The 11,434-nt window shown below is 36.7% G+C and overlaps 1 protein-coding gene across 2 annotated transcripts in view; it reads left to right on the forward strand.

Annotated features, from left to right (window-relative positions):
- Positions 1 to 997: 997 nt before the first annotated feature.
- Positions 998 to 11,434, forward strand: part of LOC145782304 (protein FAM107B-like) — a 12,582-nt gene continuing 2,145 nt past the window's right edge. Inside the window, exons 1-5 of one of the 2 annotated variants that reach the window (XM_082594092.1) lie at positions 998 to 1,156; positions 1,756 to 1,806; positions 7,560 to 7,713; positions 8,711 to 8,861; positions 10,718 to 11,434. The exon at positions 10,718 to 11,434 is cut by the window's right edge and continues 2,145 nt beyond it. In XM_082594092.1, coding sequence (XP_082450218.1) covers positions 1,764 to 1,806; positions 7,560 to 7,713; positions 8,711 to 8,861; positions 10,718 to 10,798 — 429 coding nt within the window. In that variant the 5' untranslated portion in view covers positions 998 to 1,156; positions 1,756 to 1,763 and the 3' untranslated portion in view covers positions 10,799 to 11,434. The remainder of the gene's footprint in view (positions 1,157 to 1,755; positions 1,807 to 7,559; positions 7,714 to 8,710; positions 8,862 to 10,717) is intronic. The other variant, XM_082594093.1, reaches the window with a different exon arrangement.

The raw sequence follows: 11,434 nt of genomic DNA on the forward strand, positions 1-11,434 counted from the left end.
TCTGTGAATGGATTGGACTTCTGATTCGATTTCATGGGTTTGACTGGGTCGATTTCATTTTTGACAGGCCACATTGGGTTTCGCACTGAGGGTGCACAAAAGTATCAAAAGCAAACGTTGCTGGGTAGGTTCTTGTAAAATGACAGCAAGAACCTACGAATTATGAAATAATTAGCCTACCTCTCATCGGTCTCAGCCAGGGCTTATTGATATACCGTAGCGTCATTTTCTTTTTGCGAAAGTAAAATGATGAAGCCGACAACCATTTTTGATTGTTACTTTGATTGTTTCAACGTTTCACAACGATCGATATCACAACGCTTTGATGTCGGTGAGCTGGAAACCGTCTCTCTTTATTTGGGCATCGCGAATTCTTGTTTGCAATCGCTCTCGTGCTTGGACGCGGTGAGTGAGCGTCATAAACAAAGGAAGAAAGGCAATTGAAGAAAATAGCAAAATATATTAACGTAGGTGACAATTCGCTGTGACTGGCTGTGAGTCTTCACGTCATTGGCACCAACTGAGCGTGGTGTTCATGATAAGTGCATAGTATGAAGTCTTAAATTGACGACTTCCCGTCAAACTGGGCTAGTTTTAAAACTTTTTAAAGTCAGGTAGTGAGAAAGTATCAGCGACAACGGTTAAAGTTTTCTCAAAACATTCTGTTCATTTTAAAGTTTATTTATTTCAAAATACTTAATAGCTTAAGGTTATGTGTATGTTTTCTAAACAAAGAAATGAAATTTTGGCTTCTTTTCAGCTTTTTTGGGTATTTATAATTTCAGATCAAGTGGAAATTATGGCAAAGTAACAGGCATGGGAGTGCTATGTCCATATGCTGGTCATAAGTGATTCAATTCCATTTAAAGCACTTTTATATGTTAATGCCCTACCAAACATACAAAAACAGCCTGATTTATAATAGTCTGAAAGGAAACTTAAAATGTATATGAACTACCGGTAGTGTCTTAAAATTCTTTTTGCTTTTACAGAAACAAAACCAAGATATCAAGTATATTGTGTTGAAAAATTTTGGTGTCAGTCAAGGTGCTGTTTCATTTTCGGTGCTTTGTTTCAATTTATATCTGGTTGCACATCCATTCTCAGATATCAAAAAAATTGGCTGCAATTTTCTGTGAAAAATACCTTTTTTCAGGTAATAGCATAGACTGCTAATCATCATTTTGATTACTTTCTAATGTAGAAAGTAATCAAAAGCTGTAAGAGATCAAGTAATGTCAATAGGCTATCTGATAAAAATAATTCTTAATTGAAAACCTAGCATTACTGTTAATAGTTTCATGACATACCGTAGTTCTGTACAGGTTAGGATCGTACAGTATCAAAAAAAAGTATATTATAATGATAATATACATTGTACAGGAATGTAGCCTGTACATTTATTTGTTTCTCTATAATATTGTATTTACAGTATATTTCTTATTTTTAATTTGTTTATTTAGTTTGCAAATTCTTGCAAAAAGCAATGTAGCCTACTAGTATTATTTTTTATGTTTCAGTTGTGTTCACTGTTTAGTATACTGCATGTTTGCTTGTGTAGTTTATCTTTAAGATTAGAGATTACCAGTCAGTAATGTATCGGCATTGTAAATGTGGTATTATATGTGATATGTCATGTAATATTAATATCATATCAATATCGCTGCAATAATGAGTTGTTTCGAGAAAAGAGGTGTAGTGATTAATTGTTGAATACGTTTTACAAAAGCATCAACTCTGCCTGTTTATGTTTAGAACACAACATGGACCATTCCAGCAAATTACAAGCAGAAACTGTGTTTGCAGGTGAAGTCTTGTTGTGATGTGTAAATAGGTTTATAGGTACATAAACAGCAGTTTATTTTTGAGATAAATGATTTAATTATTATTCATAGTAAGATGAATAATATAACCATGGTATTATTGTGCATGGTGTTGCATTTTAGCAAGCTGCCTTAAAATGTCAGCTAAAGGAGTGGCCTAGTTAATGTCTATTTTGCTTGCAAGAAGTTATTCATTTTAGTTTATTTATTTATTTATTTACTTGCTGTTAATCATCATATGTAGCAAATTTGATAAGCTTTCTAAATTTATTACCAACTGTCTTACTAACTTACAGGCAGCAAAATGGAGAAAGAGATTGTTTATATTGCTGTTCAAAGCAAAACTGAAATAATTATTTAAGTATGTGTACTACGGCATCACCAGTGTTTCTCTTTTCAAGCAGTCTCTATTTTATTTAATTTGTACTTCCTGCAGAATAAACATGATAGATTGCTTGTAACCCTTCACTGTCCACCTTTTTCAACTTAACTGCCATACGGATATGTTCTTTATTTGGTAAACTAGGTCATCAAACATCACAAAAACACTTTATTTATGTTTTAAATAAAGGTTTGAATGTGTAGTAGCTATGCATTATGGATCACACTTTTTCATCAATTTTAGTGGTGGAAACTTGATAGCCTAGTGATATTTCATTTTACATTTACAAAATTAAAATTAAAAATTCATTTCTTTAGTCAAGTTGATAAACTTAATAAATAATACAATGGTTTACTCCTGTGCATTATCACAATCCAGCAAACAAAGCATTCAATCTTACACACTCCATTAAGATCAAAAGTTGAAGTAAAATGCATTTTCAACTTTACAAGCGAATTATAATAGTGCATGTACATAATAATACAGTTTTCACTATGTAGTATGTATTGTTAGTATGAAGTCACTGTATTGTTAATATATGAAGACTTTGATCTGTGAAAGGCTTATTTGTTGAGATCAGTGGTTCTCAAGACTTTTTTCAGCATTTTACTCTTCACTTACATTGCCAATTTCTCCCCAGCAAAAATCACAGAAAATATAATTACACAATTTTGACACTAACTGGATAGTCTTTGGTTCCAGGTGTGTTTTGAGATTCATCTCAATGATAAAATTAAAACTTTGAAAAAGAGCATTTAGAAAACTATTTTACCAAACAAATTTACAAGCAAACTTTATTTAATATTTGTGAGAACTGTCAGTCTCATTATTGAGCAGTTAAGAATTATAATCAAAGAGAAAAATGGTAGATTTTGGTAGAAAATCTCCATGCTAGCAAAAGTCAAGTGTTTCTTTTTTCTGGATCAAAATGTCTGTAATGGCAATAAAGGCACATTCACCTATATATGTCATTAGGAATAGCTTGTAGCGTTTTTGCTGTGAGGACTTATAGCTCATTTGGTATACTTAGCTCATACTTGCCGATCCTAAATCAATGTTAATGTGCTTTTCAAAAACTGCCTAAAGTATAAAAACGTTTTTTACTTGTTAAACGCTGTAAAAAAGTTGCCAGTTTTTTTGCGTTTGGCAGGAAAACGACCAAACTAGCAACCCTGAGTGTAGGTAAATGGTAAATGATCATGAAGAAACAGCACATCATTTTGAACTAAATAGAGGCTTTCGTAATATGTCACTATAGTTAAACCAGTTTTTCCTTGCATATATTTTCGCCTGAACCAGTGGTTCTCAACGGGGGCGGTACCGCCCCCTGGTGGGCGTTTTGATTTTGCAGGAGGGGGCGGTATGATTACCTCGGCTTAAGAGGGGCGTTTTGGTTGTTAATATTATTATTTTATTCTCTATATTAAATTATTAGCATTCTAGTTTAACCCATCTACCGCCCAGCGTAACGATTTCGTCAAAGAGCTTGCATCTTAGTGGTAGCATTTCCTACCTCATACCGGTGGAAAAGGGGTTCAGCTGTGTTGTTCTGCTACATACCAAACAGCGAAACCCACTTGACATATCCACAAGAGGTGATCTTCGAATGTTTCTCACTGGCTTTACACTGGATGTGAAGAAACTGGCACGTTCTCACCAGGCCCAAGGTTCACACTGACTACCAGTAGGCCTACACTGTTTTCATGCTCGCAAATATATATTTGCTTTTCATCAAATATAGTTACTAGTCCCTAAAACCCTTACAGCCTGTTTCACCCTAAAAGGGGGATCATCAAAAGTTCTTTATTTTAGTAGAAATAAAATTCTATTTGAATAATGACCTTCTGATGATCCCCCTCTTAAGGTAAAACAGGCTGTAAGGGTTTTAGAGACTGGTAATTAGCCTATATTTGATGTAATTATATCGCTCTGCTTGGCTTTTTGCTTGGCATTGAGCACTTTTTGTAGCATTAATAGTATTTATTATTTTATATTCGCTTTTCGTAATTAATCGTTTTTGTTGGGGGGCGGTAAAATTTTGCCAGTTCATGAAGAGGGCATTGGGCCAAAAAAGGTTGAGAAACACTGGCCTAAACCAACCTAGTTTTGCAGATTTTTATTTGTTAGTAAGGTTTTTTTTTATGTAAATAGGTAAGGTTGGTTTTCTACACAGCTTTTCCTACCCAGTTTCTCCCTGAAACAAATTTCCCACAGGGAATTAAAAAGGCTTCCCTTTCTGAGCCAAATGGCCCCCACTTGAGAACAACTGGTTTAGATGCATTGTTCAGATGTGTAATTTATGTATGTAGAAAGCATATTTGTGGGACACTGTTATTGCAAATGATATTTATCTTGTTGCTTGAGTCTTATAGCTCATTAGACAGAGCCCAAGATACATTTTGTATCACAGGCAATTTAACAGGAGATTTCACCATCTTGAGAAATTAGTTGTTTTTGCCCACCAGAGGCTCTGAAAAGACGGAATGGCCCGTTTCGGCGAGTCCGATTCGGCTAATCCGATTCGGCGAGTTCCCTATTCGGCGAGTGCCATATTCGGCAAGTTTTTGAAATTTTATTTTTGAAAGGGAATTATCGGGTACCGTAGCTTAACTGTTTTCACATCGTTTTAACGTCGCTAAACGTGCAGAAAGGAATAAAAATAAAATGTTCGAACTATTAAATTAAAATTCGTCAGTTCAGTTCAGTTGTTTTTATTTGTGACCATCATATCAAAAACAATACACGTCAACATAGCAAAGGTAGAAGCGACAAAACGCGAACGCTAAAACGTGCTTGAATTCGTCATGTCTGTTCAGTTGTTTTTAAGGTAGAAGCGACAAAACACGAACGTTAAAACGTGCTTTTTGTGACCGAAGTAAGTTATTGAGTTGAAAGAAATTTGGCACGGTCGCAACACCTTCAGAAAAATTTAAGATGTGAAGGGAAAATAAAAAAAGAAAATGTTACAAAAAAAAATCATGTTTATATCTATAAGTTAGTACTTTTGAATAGTTAAAATGATTAGTTTGGATCAACAAATGTGTGGCCTACAGCTTGGATTGAAAGGAAATTATCGGGTACCGTAGCCTAGTTATCCCTACCAGCAAAAATTTGTTCCGAGAACCCAGCTAGCCTAACAGTTCATTTTTACATTGTAGCAACAGAATGAAAAGGCTAACCAAATGTGTGGCCTATCGTTTTAACGTCGCTAAACGTTGAAATTGTGTAGAAAAGATAACTTTGATGAATAGGATACGTTGCAAGCCTTAAAGCAGCCGGCGGCCATGGCCGCTAAGTAGTGCTTGAATGACCGCCTGTGCTACCTCCTCCGTCAGCCAAGTTTGGCCGCCGGTTTCTTCTAGCCAATTATTTAATTTCGCAATAGAATGATCGTGGATTAAATGTCGAAAATATGTAGTATCAAAGAGTGACGCAGAAACAGCGCATCATAGTCACTACTGTTGTATTGAATATATCCAGCTGCGATCACCAGCGCTGTATATCTTGTTTGCAATTCCCGATGTTTATTTTAACGAAGTGTTAATCCGAAGTGCTAATTTACATCGGCTGGCAATATTGCCGTTTTTATATCGATTCAATGTTGTCGGACATTGAACCGTTGTTAAGAAGGAGAACTAGGTTAGTTGACATCCGTGGGTAAAACACGTGTCTTCACAGTTGAGAACGCTGTGGCATGGACTTCTAAATAGTAGCATCTGGACTGGAAACTCAGTGGGCAACAGTAGGCCAAACAGTTGGTACAACAGTGGGCCAACAGCCAAGTAACTAACACTGTTGGCCAACTGTTGTACCAACTGTTTGGCCTACTGTTGCCCACTGAGTTTCCAGTCCAGATGCTACTATTTAGAAGTCCATTGCTGTGGGTTAGTGACTTCACACCCTCAATGGTGACATCATAACGGAATAAATGATCAGGTTTTATGAAAGGCGGTATGCAGTTGAAACAATTTACTGAGCTGCGAGCAGTGAAAACAATTTAGGCGTTAGGGTCGTTAGATGGTCCAGCAATACCGGATTACAATCCCGATAAAGCATTTAATGCGTGGTACAACGATTCTATTGCTGGACGTCGCCCAGACTTCAACAACGCTAAGTGATCATTTTAACATTGTTGCAAGTTTAATGCTATTTACTTGTGCTATCGTTATTGTATTTTGGCCTCCAAGCACGCAGATTTGGCTGCCGAGAAGGAGCTCTCGGTAGGCCACGATGGCTGCCGGAAAAAAACACGAGTTTTAAGGCCTGCGTTGAAACTGAGAAACATTCACAGAAATCCTTCGATACGTTGCATTTTTAAGATAATGTATTCAGACGTTGAATCAATGTACAAATGAACTGTTAGGCTAAATGGGTTCTTGGAACAAATCGAAGAGCTTCTGTGAATGCTTCCCAGTTTCAACGTATCCTAGTCAGCAAAGTTCTCTTTTCTACACGATTTCAACGTTTAGCGATGTTAAAACGATGTAAAAACGGCAATTTCTGCTGGTCGGGATAACTAGGCTACGGTACCCGATGATTTCCTTTCAATCCAAACTGTAGGCCACACATTTGTTGATCCAAACTAATCATTTTAACTATTCAAAAGTACTAACTTATAGACATTAAACATGATTTTTTTTTGTAACATTTTCTTTTTTTTATTTTCCCTTCATTTCTTAAATTTTTCTGAAGGTGTTACGACCGTGCCAAATTTCTTTCAACTCAATAACTTACTTCGGTCACAAGCACGTTTTAACGTTCGCGTTTTGTCGCTTCTACCTGTTTCTACACCTTTGCTATGTTGACGGGAATTGGTTTTGATGTCATGATCAAAAATAAAAACAACTAAACTGACATGACGAATTCAAGCACGTTTTAACGTTCGCGTTTTGTCGCTTCTACCTTTGCTATGTTGACGTGTATTGTTTTTGATATGATGGTCAGAAATAAAAACAACTGAACTGAACTGACATAACGAATTTTAATTTAATAGTTCAAACATTTTATTTTTATTCCTTTCTGCCCGATTTCAACGTTTAACGATGTAAAAACGGCAATTATAATTAGGCTACGGTACCCGATAATTCCCTTTCAAAAATAAAATTTCAAAAACTCGCCGAATAGGGCACTCGCCGAAAAAGGCTCTCGCCGAATAGGGAAATCGCCGAATTGGATTAGCCGAATCGGACTCGCCGAATCGGACTCGCCGAATAGTAGCAGACCCCTGAAAAGAACCAATTTTGCAGACTGAATTGCATTCTACAATCTACATCCTGCATTGTGCTTGGTCAAGCTTATTATCTGGTTATAAGATCTCTTGTGCAACACGTTTCAGTTATCTTCTGCATCTTCAGGTTACCACACCCGAGAGCCCCCAGCATATAGCAATGCTTTCCGGCCTGCTGATAATGATGATCTGTTAATTCAGCCAAAGAAACTCGCCAACCCAGTACTGGAATCAAAAAGTCACACAACTATGCAGAGAGAACTCAAGTTGAACAATAAACTGTAAGTTAGCAAGCATCAAAATGGAGTGTAGCAATCTGGTTACGTTATATACCAATAATTTGTATTAAACATCCCAAGAATCTTCATTTGATATGCAACAAAAAGCGTCATTTTTAGCAGAATGAAATAACTGATCATGATAAATTTTGTAGAAAGAGTTATGACTGCATAGCATTGCACTCTTTGTGGTATGCTACTTAGTGATTATTACATGCCATTTGCGTATGTTACTGAGCTTTTTCCTTTTACCATGATTGTTTTTAATTTAACCGCTGGGAAATGTTGTAAAACACTCCACATTGTTGCAACACCAATGTTTCAACACTCCACATTTCAAATTGGAGTTTTTATTGCATACTGTTGGTAATGCAACCACGATAGCAAGATTGTAAAAATGACGGATTTTGTTGTCTGGGATGTTCATGTTGTTTGCTCAGTTTGTTTTGTTGCCTTGTTTGACCAAATGATTGTAATTGTAGTGCTGAAAGGTGGAGTGTAGTTGCTTATTAGTTTGGAATTCGCTATAATCTGCTTACTGTTTCTCTGAAACGCATCAAGAAATTCGTTGTGTCACAACCGCTTGTGTGAACCGCGAACAGTGTTGTTATGATGATGAAATAGGTGTTACAGCACGCCATCCTTCCTGTATCACAGCGATGCGCTAACTCGGTTACATAACTTTGTATTGCAACATTTGTTCTATGTCACCACGCATTTTCAAACTTTTCCTGTTTAAAAGTGTGCTGCGAATGCACTTTGTATGGCTAAGGTCTTGCACGTTTAGTCCGCAGCTACGTTGCTATACTGCTTATGTAAATGAATGCAAAATATGACCGATTTGTTGTTTTTCACAAATCATGCCTTGATAAAAATTAACTCCTACATTAATATGCTTTAAAGACGATCTGAATAAGTACCAATTTGCACTTTGCAACCTTGGAAGATGTGTAGCCATAAATCGGTACTTTGGGATAATTTACATTTCAAACCATTCCAGAGGCATCAACGTCCTCAATCAAAAGTCGGAGTTGACGAAAGTGTTCCAAGAAAAACAACGAGAGCAGCATCATCAAAGCCAGATAAAAAATGAGCCAGAAAAATCCGAATTTGAACTGATGCTCGAGAAACGAAAGAAAGAAAGCGGTAGCGTAAGTGTATTCACAACAATCAAGTAGAAAATTATATCAGAAACAATAGGTGACTTTTTATGTACGGTACTGCAGTTGTCGCAATTTACTGTGGATCATTGTCACATGCACTTGTTGTACAACAAAGTGCTGACTGTGATGTACAATGGTGTTTGTTGTAGTTTACGAGTTTGTAGTTTACTGTTCTGTTTCATTGGCGGTTTACGAGCGACATCAGTGAGAAACTATTCGTCATTAAACTATTGCAATTACCTAGTAAATCTGCTTAATGACGCACGGATGGATGCACAACATCCCATGCTGTGAACATTATCAATAACAAAGAAATACCACGCTGAGGCAAATGGTTAATCCTTAAAAGCTATTGCTGAGCAAATTCCAGCCAGCAAATTAGACCCTTTTTACATACTGTTTGCTTAACATATTCAGACGTTAAATCGATGTAAAAAGATTGATTTGCTGGCTGGGAACCCCTTGTTCACATGATGTTTCTTTCTAACATTGCTTTATTTAAATCAACATTAGCCGAGCTAACAAAGCTATATCTATCCAGCAAAATCCCTGTTAAATAAATTCTTTGGTTTTACTGTTCATTCTTTCTCTGTATTGTTCACAAACAGGCGTCATATAGCAAACAACAGTCGCCACTTTCTAAAGTCGGTATCATCTTTGATATTCAAATAGTGAAAGTACTTCGCGTGTACGGTTAGCCTCATTTTGACGATATTTCTAACTGTGCTGTGTTTTAAATATGCCATGAAATTAACTGAATATACAAATGTGGTTTTATTATCCGCCCCAATAGCTCAGTTGGTTAGCGCGTGACTTCGTGAACGTGAACATTCAGCGGCACCTAATAGATGGAATAATTCCCCGGCAACAACACTTCAGCAATCGGAAAAACTTTACTCTGTCAATCCCGGTAGTTAACCGGTCCTGCGTCAAAAGCCTCTATATAATGTCTATAAGTATGCGAAACTACCAGGAATGACCTAATCAGTCCGAGGATAAAGATTCAAAAATCAAACCTTATGCCTTTGTGCACGACCATACAACGCATTTCTAAGTAACCTTTCGAGCCCTGTTTTGACGCTTCAAATCATAGGTGTTTCCGCTTATCTTGACACGTTTTTCAAAGCTCTACTGCAGATAGCCCACTCCCCAGTCAGCAAATTATCAACTCTTTTTACACGGATTCCCAACGTGTTAAATCAGTGTAAAAAAGAGTTGATTTGTTGGCCTGGTCTGCCACTTTTCAGTGCCATGCGTTGAGTAGGTTTCACTGGAATATTTTGTCGATGATATTGTAAGATTGACAACGGCTAGATTTATAGCCGAAAACGTTTGTTTTTATTTTCTTTTTGTATCATGATTTGGTTTTGTTTGTTGGTGGCTCAACAAAAGGGACCTTGAGTGGTGAAAAGTTTGGATGTTCATTAGGTTTAGTATCTTTTTTGGCGGTACCCAGACTACAAATCAGTCGTTTTTTTACATTAACTCAATGTCTGTAGTATACAGACATTGAATCAATGTGAAAAAACGACCGATTTATTGTCTGGGTAGAGCTTCATCTGATGAATACGAAAGTGAAAGCAGAATTGCATGCTTCTGTTACATGTTTCTGTAATGCGAAAGTAAAAGCAGAAACATGCACTTCTGCTTTCGCAATCGTCAGATAAACGCTACAACTACTGCCAAATAAGAAAAGCAACCTTACGACAACAATTGCAAAGTTGTAAAACACGGGAATTTACCATCCCTGTCTACTAATTGCTGTCGAAGATTGTACAGTATATGTCAATAAAGGATGCAAAGCTATCACGGGCTGTCACAATTTGTTATCATTTTATTTGCAGAGCGATGATAAGGATGATGCCGAGCCTTCGTCATCCGTGCCGGAGTTTGTAAAAATGAAAGAAAAGCTTCGGAAGGCATAACTATGTCGAACCATTCGTCCATTGGCTACCCGCCTCATCTTGCAATACACCGTTTTTCTTATTTATGAAGCATTCGTTATTTTATAAACCTTTCCAAAGAAATCCATGTCCAGAAAAAAGCCATTGCGTGGTTTACTTGAATAGAAAAACAAACACGTCCATAATATCATGACATTGATTCAACGTTTGCTTTCAACATCTGCTTTTTCTGGTGCTGTGGTTTTGTGACTATGTACATTGTACACAGTCAATCTAAACCGAACGTTTTTACACTTTATCTTACCAACATTTCATCAAGCCATTGCTCTGCTTGTTCAAGCACCAAATATAATAAAACTTCCAGGATAGAAGCTGTAGCGGTTCAAAACGAGCTGGATAGTTCTTAAATTTGAAGGCGTGTAACGAAACTGTTCCAAAACAAATATTTGCTCGCATGGTTTGTTCATTCGGCCGATCAACTTTTTACTTGTGTTATTTTTTGCCACTTTTGATCTTGTCTGCTTGATGCTTTCCTACAGTGACCACTTTTTTGTGTTGTCGCTTACTTTCAACAAGCTTCGAACACATTCTTGGTTTGCGGTCTGCACAAAAGGTCTTCAGTAAAAAGAAAGTAAAAATATCTTTTCATGTCAAAAA

The sequence above is a fragment of the Aplidium turbinatum genome, chromosome 13, assembly GCF_918807975.1.
Source record: "Aplidium turbinatum chromosome 13, kaAplTurb1.1, whole genome shotgun sequence".
Lineage (NCBI taxonomy): Eukaryota > Metazoa > Chordata > Ascidiacea > Aplousobranchia > Polyclinidae > Aplidium > Aplidium turbinatum.